Source organism: Paramormyrops kingsleyae, chromosome 2, assembly GCF_048594095.1.
Source record: "Paramormyrops kingsleyae isolate MSU_618 chromosome 2, PKINGS_0.4, whole genome shotgun sequence".
Classification (NCBI taxonomy): domain Eukaryota; kingdom Metazoa; phylum Chordata; class Actinopteri; order Osteoglossiformes; family Mormyridae; genus Paramormyrops; species Paramormyrops kingsleyae.
The window spans coordinates 17724981-17741753 of record NC_132798.1 but is presented as its reverse complement, the minus strand read 5'-3'; the positions used below and the strand labels follow the sequence as shown (position 1 = coordinate 17741753).

Sequence of the window (16773 nt, the reverse complement as noted above, 5' to 3'; positions counted from 1 at the left end):
ATAGGATAGCACATGGTGACACTGTTTTTCCTACGTTAAAATTAGGTTTTTGCTTGTGATGTACAATGACAAGGAGGTCATGTAGCTATAACTTATGTTAGCTAATTTAATAGTGGGTAGTGTTATGTAGACTCAAACATTAGTCTGTTTCTGATCTTGACTTGATCTCACCCTGTCTTGGTCTTGGTCTTATCTCGGTCTCACCCTGCCTTGGTCTTGGTCTTGTCTGAGTCTTACCCTGCCTTGGTATTGGTCTTGTCTCGATCTCAATGCATCTCTGGTCTTGGAAATGAATTGGTCTCGGTTTAGATGGTCTAGACTCTATCACTAGTACCTAATGAAGTGACCACTGAGTGTATAATGGATTTACGAGAAATACATTGCTTATACATCCTGTTGGCTGCTCAAAAGTCTTCACGTATTCAGGGTGCTTGTTGTCTTTTCTTCAGGCCAGTTGTTTCTCTCAATTGCTTTCACAACTTTTCATTTCATTACCAAAACCAACATGGAACTAGACTCACAGTCTAAAAAAAGTACTCAACAGACTGCTCTCTTTAATACTTTCTTCATCTCTTGTTTATCTGGATCCTTATCTAGCACAATGTGCTGAGTTTTTGCTTCTTTGCTTTGGAGAACAGGTCAAACATTTGCTAATGACGCCAATTATTTTATTTTTGCTAGTTTTCTATGCTGCTCAGATGAAAACTCATAATACCAGAAAAGTTAACTATAAAGATCTGGAAAATAGGCAAAAATTATAGATAGGCTACTACAATAGTTACATATTTGCTGATACCAAAATGGGTTACACGCTATATTTTTCATTTATATGTGAATTATGTAATGTATTAAGAAGAGAAAATTGTAATGATATCCTATGGTTCTGTTTTGTAACATAAATGTGGATAGGAAGGAATGCGCGGCCTCTTATCAGACACGGCTGTTTCACCATCGGACTGTTTTTACTGCGACACAGTTTCTGCTCACCGACGAGGAAGTCAACATGTCGAGTTCATACAAAAGCAGGTGAGCCAGTGTTTTTAAACCGAGCTCCGGGTCGTGTTTTCTACATGACAGTGTTCCGATAAATGCCGTTTTAGAAACGTTTGCGGACAGCAGCGACGCGGTCGTTGGCGCGGCTTTTGGCCCCAGTTATTTGGCGCTGCTGTGCGGCTTAACGTGGTTCCCCTTAGGACGGTGCCGCTCGCCGCACTTCGCAACGCTTCGGGACTTTCACTCTGCAGCCTCTGCGTACAGTTTAGCATAAAGAGTAAGAAATCGGAACGAGCTGTGCACTTCTAAAATTTGTCATCCGTATCTTTTATCCAAAGCGACTCAGACACCAAGGTGATTTATTGTTCAGTACAAGTTCGGTTCCCTTTATCAAACATATTGTACGCGAACGGTCCCTGGGCTTCAATGAATGCCAGCTCCGACTTAAGAGGACTGTCCGGTCATTTTTATATCACATTCTCAGCAGTATGAAGATCTCACCAGCCCCGCCATTTAATGTTTATTTATAACAGCAAAATTGCTGTTTTTTATTCCATACTCAATTTACGAAAAATCATCCTACTACATATGTCCTATATATATATATGAATGATCGACAGTTTATACTGCAATATAGTTTCTTCTGTGGACGTAGACATTTTCAAAATGTCGATATTCTTACATTGACAATGAAAAATGGATGCCCTTTTATAGGTTATATTTATAGGGAATGGTTTAAAGGATTGCAAAAATTGTTACTTTGAGGTACTTCGGTTTTTTCACCAATTTGGTTGCGTGGCAGTAAGTTTCTTTCAATACCTCTTTATAAAAAGAATGAAAGTACCCGAAATTCTAAACACACGTATATGACGCCAGCTTTAACCAGCCCAGGAAGATTAAGCGTCGCACGAAAACTGTTTTCCTAAATCAGCTGTTAAAATATACAACTGTACAGTGCACCTTTTAAAGAAAATTTATGATATTAAAGTGTTTGTATTGAATGACGCGCAGGGAATGGTTGTGTACCAGATTAATTGACCCGGTTGCTTCTCAGTAGCGTGATAGTACGTGCAATCGGTCCCCTGAGCGAGAGGCCAGTCGCTTTTCCCTTGAATAATGAATGTCTTTGTCCCCCCACCTGACATCGTTATCCAGTTGTCTAACGTGCTGACTGGCGTTCGGGGAATCTGATGCACTGCCGCCAACATTTAATCAGAAACAGCAAAAGCCTGTTTTGTTCTTAAGTTTTAGTCTGTCCTGCACTTCTACTGGTATGCAGTGTGTCGCTCCGGCGTTTCCTGTGGTGTTGGCATACACTAATTACTTAAGCCAGTACCTATGCATTGAAAGGACACCCATAAATCATTTATGAAGCCCCACTGAACGCATTTACATGTTCATGTATATCCAGCTAACGATTAGTATGGGAAGGTGCAGCATTTTGCAAATGTGCAAATGTTTTTAACAGCGTTTTTATTCTAAATATGAATGAAGGAGTAACACTTCTGATAAGTATCCTTTATCCGTGACACTTTGGAGAAATTTGTCACTTATTTATACTTTGTACTGTGCTGTATCATAATTAAAAAGTTTCTCTTTTTTGAAGGATTCAAGAATTTAACACAGCCCTTAGCGAAGAGAAGATTAATTTGGAAGCGTTGCGTGACCGGTGCTTTAGCGGTAAGTGAGCGTGGGGCTGGACCGCTGGCCTGTGCCGTGCCGTTTTATTGAAAGCTTCCGCCGGCTGACATCTCTGCCTCCGCTTTCCAGGAATACCCTTTGAGGGCGGCATCCGCGCCTTGTGCTGGAAGGTGAGCCCCTCTCAGGAGCGTGACCCGCTTGTGCTTTAGACAAGGCCGTATTTGAATATGACAGTGATGGCGGCGATTAGTTCCTAAACTGAAAGACAGGCTTCAGTCAGACAGTCCCTGCTGTGTTTGGTTATATCATACTAAGCGTTCCACCTGCTTAGAACTGGTACTTTATCTCCTGCTTAAACATTTAGTGTTTTTATGAAATCCTTTATTGTTCTTTGTTTTATTGCTTTATTTTTTGTACATTTTGCGTACTTGCGCAACCTTCAAGTGAGCTGAACAGCACATTACATCCATATGTGCTGTCATGGAGTCAGCTAAGCATTAGCTTCCAGTGAATGCCCAGGTACCAGTGTAAGCAGTGTTAGAGCAGGAGCTGCAAAATATCATCCAGACAAAGCAAGAACCTAATAAGACTATTCAGCAGAAGTGCAGCATAACATTTAGGGGATGTGAGGAGTCATCAGACTAGTGCAGGAGTTCAAGGAGCAGATGGGTGTTGAGCTGCTTCTTGAAGGTGGAGAAGGAATCTGACTATCAGACATAGATGTAAAGGGTGCGAAACTGCTCTCAATGTGAAAGTCACTGGGTAACAGGGGTCAGCGATTACAAACTTATTCCATTAACCTAATGCAGCTGGTTTGTGCCCTTTTTTGATCCATGCAATTGTGGAGATGCGTACTAGGCCACTGTCTGCTGTTTTTTTTTATGTGGGTGACAGGTGCCGTTCATACCTCACTTAAGTGACTGAACTATCAAATATAATTGTAATGAATTGTTTGTATGGACATATCCTGCTAGCAGTTAAGTACTTAAGTATTCAGTTACTATTTAAGAGACAACACTGAAATGCCTTCCATCTCTATACTCTTCCTAAAAAATCCTTTAAATAAAATAATGAAATGAGATCAAACTGAAGTCAGAATTTACATTTGGTTTATTTAGCAGAGACTTTAATCCAAAGTGACGGCTTGATATGAAACCTAAGGATGTCTGTGGACAGGTGTAAACAGGCTTTACCCATAAGCACAGACATCCATCTCATTTTAACGGCTTTATGTCATCGCTTTCAGATTCTGCTGAACTACCTTCCCCTGGAGAGGGCATTATGGGATTCCTTTCTGAAGAAGCAGAGGTAAGCAGCATCTCCTTGCCACGTGCCCTCCTTATCTGAGTCGCTCAACTGGGAACCTGAAATAAACTAGTTATCCCAGCCAGGGTCCCCAGTCCCCGGGAGGAAGTCGAAGATTTCCCTGGCTGGTCTGAAAGGAGCTGGTGGTCAGAGTGTTAGTGTTAGCAGCTAGCAGTGCAGTATGTTAGCGTTAGGAGCCGGGGGTACGGTCTGTTAGCGTTAGCAGCCGGGGGTACGGTCTGTTAGCGTTAGCAGCCGGGGGTACGGTCTGTTAGCGTTAGCAGCCGGGGGTACGGTCTGTTAGCGTTAGCAGCCGGGGGTACGGTCTGTTAGCGTTAGCAGCCCGGGGTACGGTCTGTTAGCGTTAGCAGCCGGGGGTACGGTCTGTTAGCGTTAGCATCTGGGGTTGCGGAGTGTTTGGGTTAGCAGCTCAGGGTTAGCATTAGCAGCTTGGGGTACAGTCTGTTAGCGTTAGCAGCTAGGGTACATTTCGTTACGCTTAGTAGCTGGGGGTACAGTCTGTTTGTGTTGACAGCTGGGGGTGCAGTGTGTTTGGGTCAGCAGCTGGGGGGGTGCAGCGTGTTTGGGTCAGCAGCTGGGGGGTGCAGCGTGTTTGTGTTGGCAGCTGGGGGGTGCAGCATGTTAGCGTTAGCTTACTCTGTGACTGACATCTCTGCCGCCATCTCCAGTCAGAAATGAGCCTTGGCAGTTCTCCTAAACGAAGTTCAGTCACTGTCGCTGGATTGTTTCGAATTCCAGGAGAAACAGTAAAACAAAACAAAAATGCAGAATAAATGCACACCCAAAGTTGTGGGTGCATCTCCGCTGAGTTTCACCAGGTGAAAGTAACACAGTTCCAGGTGGTCACTGAAACTAAACTCTCCTTGCTGCTCTGCTGAGTGTTACAGCCATGTCTTTGGCCCTCAGGGAGGTTTATGCCCAGTTCTTGAAGGAAATGATCATTCAGCCTGGCATCGCCAAGGCCAACCTGGGGCTCTCCAGAGAGGATGTCACCCTGGAGGACCATGTGAGTCACTCTGCTGTTCCTCTTTCTCCTGTACATGAGCCTTTTAAAACTCATGGTGGGTGGGATTATCGTGTTGTCAGTCACCTGTTGGTTACTTTATTAGACTAGGTGGGGATTCACAATGCACTGTACTCCCTAACATGGTCTGGAAGTTACATTTTTTTTAATCAAATGTTTCTTTTTTCTTTTGATCCTTTACTTTTCATCTTGGCCCCTCTTTCTCTCCCCACTCCTTCCCTCTATCTTTCTACTTTCTCACCTGAAGCCTCTCAATCCAAACCCAGAAAGCAGGTGGAACAACTACTTTAAAGACAACGAGGTGTTGCTGCAGATTGACAAAGACGTCAGGTAGGGAGGCCATCTGCACTGTGCCTGGAACTGGGTGAGCTTTGGTAGCGATCATGACTGTTTGATGGTCAGTCTAAAGAAACAGGCACTCGCTTTCAGCAAAAAGGAATGCAATGATAGTAGAACTAATTAATGCCAGTACCCAGCAGAATAGTTAATATTTTTTTTTATAGGTAAGTGTGTGGCTGAGTTTGTCAGGCTGTTGTTCTTGTGTTCAGAAGGTTGTTGGATCATATCCTGTGCTTAGCAGAGTGATGTCACCATTAAGCCCTTAACCCTCAATTGCTGACACTGCTCACTCAGAAATATGTCACTTTGGATAAGCAAAATTGTGAAGTCTCATTGGCAGTGAGGGAAGTGAGGGGGATTGGATTATCATGATCTGTCGGTCAGTGTCTGCTTTAATCCTACTGCACAGTTCTCTGTGTTAAATCGGGCTGTGATCCCACACCCACGCTGAGCACTGAAGCCTCAGTTATTGCACCACGAAGTGTCTGAAGCTTTCATGTCTGCTACCTGACTGCAGATCCTCTTAGATGCACTAGTTTCTTCTCTCTGTCAAATCTATATTTTATTTTTTATTTCTATTTTTTTTATTTATTTATTTATCTATCTATTTATTTACTTTACTCCTTTTGTAATACTCTGTTTCTGTGCTTGGTACCGTTTGATTTGTCTGCACTATGTTTACGATCAGTATGTGTTCGATCTTTGTCCTCGGTCTATTTTGCATTATTTGTATGTTTGTCTTTGCTCTACGTACCTTGCTGCTCCATACACAAGAATTTCCCCCTGGGATCAGTGAAGTGTCTTATCTTTGTCCCTGGGGGTTGCGCGTGGCTCAGTGGATTGGCATATTCAACTTGTGATCAGAAGGTTGCCGGTTCAAATCTCTGGGTCAGCAGAGTAATTTCACTGTCGAGCTTCGGAGCAAGGCCCTTAACCCCAGGGACTGTCCGACCCCACTACAAAAATAACATTTTTATGTCACTTTGTATAAAATAGTTTTTAAAAGGTAAATCATGTTTATTTTCTTTGAGTAATCCCATGCTTGGGATTTGAACAAAGCTGAGCAAAAATGTGACTTCAATAGAGTGTAAGCGCAGGCCCTTCTGACTGCCCCTGTGTCCAGGCGCCTGTACCCCGACATGGCGTTCTTCCAGAGGGCCACTGAATACCCCTGCCTGCTCATCCTGGACCCGCAGAATGAGTACGAGACTCTCAGGAGGCGTGTAGAGCAGACGACCCTCAAGGCACAGACTGTGGACCGCAACCGCAGTGGGGTAACCAACGTGAGTATGTGAACTGGGCGGGGCCTGGGCGTGACTGGGCGGGGCCTGGGCGTGGCTGGGTGGGGATGGGTGTTGGTTGGGGGGGCTAGACGGGGCCTGGGGGCGCACATACACACGGCAGTGCCTCCGTCTTCTGCCTCCTATTCAGAACCTCAAGTGATATGCATCTCTAGAATTAAACGGATCTACTGATGGGAGTAGATCTTTCTGTGAGGATCTTCAGGATGACCTCCTGCCTTGGTCTTTCTGGTGGGAGGTACTTCCAGGCTCACTAGCCGTAGTCCATAAGAACGTGTTTCTCAACCCAGTCCTCGGGGATCCCCCAGACAGCGAACATTTTTGCAGCACACAGTCAAGACACAGAGTACCTGGTACAGGGGTTTTTTGGAGCTGGGAGGGAGGAAAAATGAGACTGCTGACCACTGGGTTAGGAACACTAGCTTAGGAGAACCTCTCATGGCCCCATCACTGCTTTTCTGAATTCCTGCTTTAGCAGTGTGCTAAATTCAGACTGAACATCTCCTGTACGTGTTTCTAGGTGAGCTCTCCTGGCAAAGCCCAGAATCTGTACCCGTCCAGCGAGTACGAGGTCCTGCCTAATGGCTGCGAGGCCCACTGGGAGGTAGTAGAGCGCATCCTCTTCGTCTACGCCAAGCTGAACCCGGGCATCGCCTATGTGCAGGGCATGAATGAGATCGTGGGGCCCATCTACTACACCTTTGCCACGGACCCCAACAGCCAGTGGAAAGGTACACGAAGGCGAAGTTGTGATACATGAAGTAGCATGGTGTGCTGTAATATATGTACATTCCTCTGTAAACATTGAGGGTGTGTGATTGCGGTGATCAAGGCCTCAGGCTCGGTAGTGTCCTGTGTATTGGTGTCTGGTTCTGACCGTGTTTGTGTGAGAAGCACAGCTAGGATATTATGGGCTGTCTGTCATGGGGGGGAGGCGGGGGGGAGTCTTCAGGCTCCAGGAAATGTAACAGCAGTCACATTTTCCTCCTATTTCCCTCCTTTTGTCCCTTTGTCTCTCCCCCTCCCTCCCTCCTCCTCTCTCTCTGTCCCTGTCTCTCTCTCCTCTTCTCCCTCTTTGTCGGTCCCTGTCTCTCTCTGTCCCTGTCTCTCTCTCCTCCTCTCCCTCTTTGTCGGTCCCTGTCTCTCTCCGTCTCTCTCTCTCTCTGTCCCCGTCTCTCTCCCTCTCTGTGTCCCTGTCCATCCCTCCACCTCCCTCTCTCACTGTCTGTCTCTCTCCCTCCCTCTCTCTCTGTCCCCATCTCTCCCCTTCTCTCCCTCTCTCTCTATCCCCGTCTCTCTCCCTCTCTCCTCCTCCTCCCTCTTTGTCGGTCCCCGTCTCTCTCCCTCTCTGTGTCCCTGTCCATCCCTCCACCTCCCTCTCTCTCTGTCTGTCTCTCTCCCTCCCTCTCTCTCTGTCCCCGTCTCTCCCCTTCTCTCCCTCTCTCTCTATCCCTGTCTCTCTCCCTCTCTCCTCCTCTCCCTCTTTCTCGGTCCCTGTCTCTCTGTCCCCGTCTCTCTCTCCCTCTCTGTGTCCCTGTCCATCCCTCCACCTCTCTCTCTGTCTGTCTGTATCTCTCCCTCCCTCTCTCTCTGTCCCTGTCCCCCCCTCTCTCACCCCCCCTCCAGAGCATGCCGAGGCAGACACCTTCTTTTGCTTCACAAACCTCATGTCAGAGAACAGGGACAATTTCATAAAGAGCCTGGATGACTCACAGTGCGGCATCACCTACAAGATGGAGAGTGTCTACTCCACCCTCAAGGAGAAGGATGTGGAGCTTTACCTCAAGCTGGTGAGTGGAACAGGAACACCCCCCCCCCGCTCATCTAGGGGGGGCAGCTCTACAGTGAAGACAAAATGTGTCGCTTGTTTGGAGATCAAGCATCTATTGTTTTTTTCCCCTTTATGATACTTTATCATGAAATTTGACAGATTAAAAACAGGCTATTTTTTTTTCTTTATAAAAATGTGTATTTGAGTAACTGAGAGCTCAGCTGGATGTGACATAAATCCCGTTTCCCATGAGATCTGGTCCCTCGTGCAGAGTCGATTGACCATCAGCACCCCCTGCTGGCCTCTCAGGTGTATTTTATAGGTGTATATTACAGATGTACAAAATATTCCTCCCAGTTGGTTCTAGTGTGTCTTGGGTCCCACACATATGAGCTTTAAGTGACACCGCCCCCTATCCCCCCCCCACCCCCGACGGTCCCCCTCTCTCCCTTCAGCAGGAGCAGAACATCAAGCCCCAGTACTTCACCTTCCGCTGGCTCACGCTGCTGCTATCCCAGGAGTTCCTGCTTCCTGACGTGATCCGCATCTGGGACACGCTCTTTTCTGACAAGGACCGCTTCAGCTTCCTCATTCTGGTCTGCTGTGCCATGCTCATGTGAGTGTTCCCCCCGCCCCAACCATATGCCATTCCTGCCCCACCTTTACCCAGCTGAATCTCTGTCCCATGTGCACCACCTGCTCCACTTCAACTCCCTTGACCTCTGTTTGTGTTGTGACTGCATTGTGTGCTGCAGGGGGCGCTAGAGTGCCTCTTTGATATTAGCAAGGCTGATTACATGGGTTCTGATTTCTTTCGCTTCAGTCTGATCCGGGACCAGCTTCTGGTGGGCGACTTCACAGCCAACATGAGACTGCTGCAGGTAATGTGTTGTCTTAAAAAAAACATGCCTTAATTCTCTCATGAGCATTTTTAAAATGTCAAAAAAGATTCAATTATAAATATTTTTAGCAACTGCCGTGAGAATCCTGAATCCTCACCTCCCTTTCATATACAATAGTTCCCCTGTATCCGCGGGTGATACGTTCCAAGACCTACCGCAGATAATAGCGAACCATCCGCAGACCACTTATATAGCGTGATTTCCCTGTACTTGCATATGACAATTGATAAATTACGCACAGAACAATATTACTAACATACAACTGCCATAATAAACTACCTGTTTTTTCACTATTTTTGTAATAGTGACAATAAAGGTCTATCTTATATTTATCTTATAAAGTATCACACTCTCGAATGAAAGGGATTGTGACATTTTAGCCTAATTACCAAAAGGCGATGGAAAATCAAGGGATGAAAGCAATGAAAATCATAAACCGCAGATCGCAGACTGAAATCATGAATACGGAGGAACTACTGTACGAGGAAAGGTTATCAGTGATTGGTTTAAATGAAATTTAGCTTGAATTTGATTTCTTCCAGTCTGTGTGTGTTGCTCATGTTTACATAATGGGAATAATTGTTTGATCACGTGTTCACCTCTTAGTGCAGCCTGGGTCAGTGGGCAGCATCTCGGGTTCGAATGCCACCTCCGCTGGCCAAGCGTGCTGTTTGCTTGTTCTCCCCGTGTCCTGTGGGTGCTCCAGGTTCTTTTCATGGTCCAAAGACTCGCAGTTACATCAGCTGGCATTTCTAAATAGTACAGGCTGTACCCTTTCCTGTAAGCCATCTAATACAGATCCAACCTCCTCATAAAACTGTACTGGATACGCCAGGGGTCTCCAACTCCGGCCCTGGAGAGCTACTGTCCAGGTTTTCTATCCTACCCGGCTTCTGATGAGCCACACCTGTTCCTGGTATTTACCTGAGAACAGGTGTGGCTCATCAGAAGCCAGGTAGGATAGAAATCCTACTGGACGGTAGCTCTCCAGGACCGGAGTTGGAGACCCCTAGGATACGCAGTTGGAGGCAGCTGGATGGAAACATGCCTACTAGCCTTTTCTTAAGTATACAGTAGTTAATTAAAATGATGTGACTTTTTTTGTTATTGGCATTACTGTTAATTTTCCCCATTTCATTAAGAGGATGCAGTTCATTCATTGTTAATTAGCTGTAACGCCTCTTAAAACATATCTGCTAAGGAGTGCTGTTTAATTTACCATGACTTGTTGCTGATTAGGAGGTCGTCTGAAATAAAAACAGTATATATATATATATTCACATAACTATTATTCACATAATTTCATGAATGGGGAAAACCTTATTCTCAATTTCACTTTCCTGACTTATTGAAGATGTGCTTCTTTTGAGCAAAACTTTAATGGAAGCACTGCTTATCACTATTATTTGGCTCTTATTGTCTTGATCTGTCTGATGGTGCCTGGGTGATTTTAAACATGCTGCTTCAGCTATGCACAAATGCACCCTGCAGAGTCTGCATTCCTACAAGGTACTCCTGAACCCCTAAGTGATTATCCTGCGTTCGATTATTTCTCTCTGAGTCGGAACTCTGATGAAAACATCATGAAACGTCATGAAAAACATTACTTCCCGTTGGAAACACGCCACTTTTATGATGCTGAAGTTGGACAGAATTTTGTTGTCCTGAGTTTCCCCTGTGACGTAATTTCAACATGGCGGCTTACACAGTCAACAGTAATTCTATTTTATAAATCTGATAAAAATGTTTATTTTGTTAAATGTATTAATAGTTATAAATGTAATTCCACATGATCGATTTAGAGAATACCATATCATGACCGTAAACCATATCCTAGCATGCAATGTCAGATTTTTACCAGACTGCTTAGTGTCTTTTTGTTTGTAGTTTGTTTGCCTCTCAAAAAGAATATCGCTATGAATGTACTAAAATATTTTATAAAGCTTTTAATGTGGTTTGACTAGTTAGTGTTTCTTGTTTGTCTCTCGGAAAAAAAAATCTCACTCCAAATTTGCTAAAATATAAAGCAACAATATACATCAGCGTGTTCATGGAGGCAGCCATGTTTGTTCCGAGATGTGGCAGCTCGAACGGGAGATTGTCGGACGTGATGTCGGTCACCTTGTAATTTCCGAATTCCAAGAGATAATCGAACGCAGCATTACTCAGTGGGGCCTTGAGACCCGCCCTCTCTGGGAAGTCACGCCCCTCTCTGGGAAGTCACGCCCCTCTCTGGGAAGTCACGCCCCTCTCTGGGAAGTCACGCCCCTCTCTGGGAAGTCACGCCCCCTCCGGGAAGTCACTCCTTAGAATGGCAGTTGATGATCTGCTGGAAGGGACCAACCTTTACTAGAGACCCTCTGCCATTTTGGTGATACGCGAGCAGGGTCCTTGGGTACTTTCGTATTTACTGTTTAGTTCTAATATTAATTGTGGCGACCATGTGATTTGCCCATGATGCTCGCTGATAGGTAATCTGTGAAGCGGGGTCATGTTGGGCGTCGGTGGATAATTCCCTCACCCTGAGGTTTAATCCAGCACTTTCCAACTCTCCCGTTCTGTCAGGACTACCCTATCTCCGACGTCCACACCATCCTGAAGAAGGCCAAGCAGCTGCAGGACGAGGCGTAGCCCCCTCTGCCCTCACGCACACACATACGCACACACCCCCCCGCCATGGATTGGAACAGCACGGCACTCTGGAAAACCACGAGCCTGACCTGTGGCGGGCAGCAGCGGCGGGAGCCTCGGTGAATGCCGAGAACCGGCAGGTTGCCCCGCCTGTGTTGCGCCGCAATGCATCGTGGGAAAAGACCAGTGGACGTCCTTCCCGTCCACAGTGTCGTCGTCCTGCAGCCCCAGATGGTATTCTGTTTTAAAGCTATTTATTTTTTCACTGATGACTTGAAAACCAAAAAAAACTAAACTCTGTATAATTAGAAACACAATATCATCTCATTATATAGTATACATTACACAGAATCAAACAGAGCTATAAGACTGTTATTTTATAGTATGATCCTGGACCTCCCCAGACATTAACTTTATTTTTTTGTTTTTTTCTCCCATATTTCATTTGTGTATCATGTACAAAACTTACTTTTTCAGCTGTCAGGGAGAGGGACAGAGTAAACAGAGCGTGCATCCCGTGATAGCATGTCAGCTTTTGATGATAGCGTGTTAGCAGTCTGAACACTCCGTTCTGTGTCTGTGACCTTCACAGACCGCCCCGGTCTTTGGTTTACGTTTATGTGTGGCTGCCATGACTTTGTCGTCGTATCCTTATTCATTGGGAACCCGAATCACTCAAGTGGAAAAATTCTGTGGTTTTGATGGATAAAATTGTATGTTGCTAAATAACACATAAAAAGTATGTGTGTTTGCGCCAATCAGGGTCCTCCTAGTGCGTGTGTGTGTGTGCGCATTCGCGCACGAATCAGGGTCCCCCTAGAGTGTGAGTGTGTGTGTGTGTGTGTGGCGTGTGTGTGTGTGGCGTGTGCTCGCACCATTCGGGGTCCTCCAATGCGTGTGTGCGCACATGTGGATGAATCCATGTGCTGCCAACCGCCAAGCCCCCCAGTGGTGACCCTGTTCTGAGCTCTCTGATCGAGGTTTGAGTTCCCCTGAGATCTACAGGGATAATCTGATGTGTTTCTTTAGACTAATGGCCTGAACCTGAGATACAGGGTGGCGTGTACAGACTCCCATATGGGGCTTTAAATCAAGAAACAGTAACTAATAACTATTAGGCTACCTTGCAGCTCCCCCTGTCGCCAGTTCATCGGTCTGTCACATGTTCTACATACAAGTTATTGCTGCATTTCTGCTGTTCGCTTGTTCCGGGGGGCGGGCATAGGCCCTTTTTGCCACAATTCCCACATTCGGGTTTATTAACATGATCAGGAGGGTCCCTCCCTTTGCTTGCTGCTGTCAAACTATGATACTAATTTTAAAAGAATCACCTTCTGTGACGTACACTACGCTTGTGGTCATGGAGAGACTCACGCAGACAAACAGGAAGGTTTGATCTTCCGTCCTACGCTTGACTATCAAACACCCATCCCCCTATTAACACCCATCGGTCAACACCCTGTAACCAACACCCCCCCCCCCCCCATTAACACCTGGTAACCAACACCCATTTCTCCAGAGTTGAGGAGCAGTGTGCCTTTCACTGTAAGAAACCAGCAGCTGCAATGTGCCTGAGGTACCTCCAGGGGGCACTAGCCGGCCGCTTTTGTCTTGGCCACCATACCACCACCCATTCCTTGCTGGAGCTGTGTTCATCTACCCATGTGGATGTTCTGGTCCTGTTGTGCCTGGGTGCTGTAGTTCGTCTCGGTTTCCTTTCCATGGTCCTAAGCCATTTGACTCCACTCCTTGTGTGCTGGTCTTTACTTTCTGTAAGCTCTCATAATGCCCCCCCTCCACCTTTCTTACATCCGTACCCAGAAAACACCCCCCTCTGCCAAAACTGAGGGGTGCCGCTTGTTGTGATATTACTCACACGCCTTGAGAAATACAGGCAGCGATTTTCGTTGTTGATAAGCAGGCTGGTCCGATCCTTCTGTTTTTATTTTTTAATGCATTATCCTGGCGTTGGACCATTTTGGGTCAGACCCAGATGAAACCTTAATGACACACAGGAGGAATTTAAAAACACTGACAAACTCCAGCATTATTCTCCATTGATGTTTCAGCTTTATTGTCCTGGTCAGTCATTGCCTCGTTCGCGTTACCGTATAGTTTAAAGATTATGAATGCTCAGCCTTTCTGTTTCTTTTGTGATAATTGGTAGCCTTGTGCACACGGGAAGCTCCATTTTTAAATATGTAGATTGGATTAAATATGTTGAGCTATATCTCCTACATTTGGCCAGACGTACACACTCCCCACAGCCCATACTGGCTACAGAAATGTTTGTGTTTGAATGTATGTTATTATGCTTTTCTTTGTTACAATTACTTTAGTTCACTGTTTTGAAAGACACGTTTCTGAGTGAATAAGATCAGTTAATGACGTGCCTTTTTTATTTTAAGATCCTATTTTAAAATTTTTATTAACATCTGAGTAACCTGGTAAAAATGGTATATGATGAAGTATTGCTCCAGATGAGTTAAGATCACTTCTTAGAGCTGATGAGATGGAGGGTAGGCCTAACTGTGTCAAATTATACAGACAGTTTCAGTGGCACTGGCAGTTACAATAAAGTGAAGTAATTGTGAGGCAGAGAAAAACAGAAGGAAATAGACTTTTGTTAAATGTCCAGATAGGAGGTCAATGAATTAAATAGGAAAAATCTGGGATTTTCCCATCAAGGTTTTGGGTTCCTACTGTTTTTCCTCTGCTGGGTTTCATTCCCACCTTAAATCGATTAAATTGTCCAATTAGTAATGCAGTGCCGATCAATACCAATACTGATCGATGCCTTTTCAAAAGAATGACAGTATTTACTGAATACTCCAGGAAGTAACTGCGATATTATAAATCTGCAAAGCCTACCCAAAACACTGATACGCCAGTGTGAAAGCCATCCAGTAATTGTTACGGCTTCTTCATCAGTACCATTTCTGTTATCCGATTTTGTATTTTTGTTTTGTTCTCCAGGTTTATGAAGGATGGTGTAATGTAATAATGTAACTTTTTTAAAATTTGGGGTTTACATTCCCTATTATTTTTAATGCTAAGAGCTGTTTTTTTAAGTGTGTGTGCTGCTTTGAAACAAGACTTTGTGGCTGGATTACAGTTATGGAAGCTTGATTGAACACATCGGAGGGTGATGCATGGTGCGTATTGCAGTCACTATTGATGCACAATCGTTTCTAAAAGTGTCGTAAAAATCATGACCCGATTAGTCGGATTTACCAAGGTTCAGCCTAGCGATTTGCAGGAGACTACTCTCTGAATTGCACTTTTAATTCTTATTGCTTGCTTGTTTAATTCTGTGAACAAGAATGACTTCCTGTATATTCTTGTAAGCCTCATAAAACATAGTTCAGCTGAAAAATAGTGATGTATGCCATGTATCGCCAAAAAACGTATATATAGCAATGTTACTTTTATTTTTCAGATATAAAATGCAGTCTAAATTGTAATTCCCAGTTGCATTCAAACACTCGCATGCGTTGGAACCATGAATATTATTTTCATAATGACCGTTTGCGAAAGACAACCAGAAAATCTATAGCGACCATTCCTGATCAGCTGTGAACGGTATGTAAGATGCGAAGCTGTAAGGAATTATTGTCCCCATAAGAAAAATGAATGTTCCTTTGACTTGTTTTGTTTTCTTATGTTTTTTACTTGCTGGAAAAGTACCACTAAGTGTGTGACCTGCAGACTGGGTGAACCTGCCGTACTCTTGGTGTATATCTGTAACGTCTCACTTCCGTAGTTGGATTGTATGTAAATGTATGACTAACGGATGTGTGTGTATGTACGAGTGTTTTGGGTTTTTTTTTTTTTGCATGCATAAAGTTTTATATGGATAATTGTAGCAATGAGTACCACAGCAACATCAATGTTTTTACCGTGTTGGAAAAATAAAATAAATGTGAAAGTATTCAAAAGTTTGCTCTCCTCATTCGTTTCCTGTGTCTTCCGAATTAATTTCCTGGTTTTGGCATACTGGCCGTTTCTGCAAAGATGAAGGAGTTCCCTCAGCCGCTGTCCGCGGTGTTTTGGCATACTGACTGGCCGTTTCTGGGAACGCGAAGGGGTTCCCTCAGCCGCTGTCCACGGTGTTTTGACATACTGACTGGCCATTTTAACTCTTACCACAAAATTGTCCATCCTTAAATTTCAACAGTGAAAGGTGAGCATATATTTACTGTTTCTAACACCTAAATCAAAATTTTGCGCATCTTTTTTTTTATTTAGTCGTAAATCTTGATTAAGGAAACTTAAGCAAACTTCTGTCAGTTAAGGAGTGGTTAGCAATACACCAATGAATGACTCCTCCCCCCCCCCCCCCCCCCCATATGAAGTGAATAATGTTGACTAAATTGTAAAAATGGTGTGAGTCCAGGTCTGGGATAAATTACATGGCCAGTCAACATTTGGTATCATAGTGGATGTGTTGAATGCAGAGGAAAAGGGCGGGAGGTAAAGGCCTGAGTTACGACTGGACCCGCGGTTGGCACTCTCATGCAGAAAGGGTCGTGACCCAGAGGTCACCCCAAAGACCTGCGTACACACTGGCCCATTGAGGAAAAGCCTGCCCACCCCTGGCCGAGACGGTCAGCCGTGGTGAGTACCTACAGAGAGCGGGGGGAAAGCCAAAATCCCCAGACAGGGTGTTGGGTGGCTAAGACATCGATGCAAGGTGTTAATGAAGGCTGTCCTGTCTTGAACAAGGCAGCTGAAGGGCTTCTGTTGCACAAATCGCAGATAATTTTAAAGATAATCACAGTAATAATGTGTCATGACACTGAAGGCCTGCGGTGTGTTGGGCTGCGTAGCCGCAGGCCGGTTAGA

At 44.9% G+C, this 16773-nt stretch overlaps 1 protein-coding gene across 2 annotated transcripts; it reads left to right on the top strand.

Moving 5' to 3' along the window:
• Positions 1-944: 944 nt before the first annotated feature.
• On the top strand, positions 945-15859 carry LOC111858762 (TBC1 domain family member 13-like). 2 transcript variants are annotated; one of them, XM_072707045.1, is made up of 12 exons: positions 945-1026; positions 2600-2673; positions 2764-2804; positions 3881-3942; positions 4867-4966; positions 5232-5314; positions 6447-6606; positions 7145-7355; positions 8251-8414; positions 8854-9011; positions 9219-9276; positions 11863-15859. In XM_072707045.1, exons 1-12 carry the CDS (start codon positions 1004-1006, stop codon positions 11926-11928), a joined length of 1200 nt encoding a protein of 399 aa, XP_072563146.1. In that variant the 5' UTR covers positions 945-1003; the 3' UTR covers positions 11929-15859. The 2 variants fall into 2 exon arrangements, with proteins under 2 accessions (XP_072563146.1, XP_072563140.1); XM_072707039.1 differs by having other exon boundaries at positions 8851-9011.
• Positions 15860-16773: the final 914 nt, after the last annotated feature.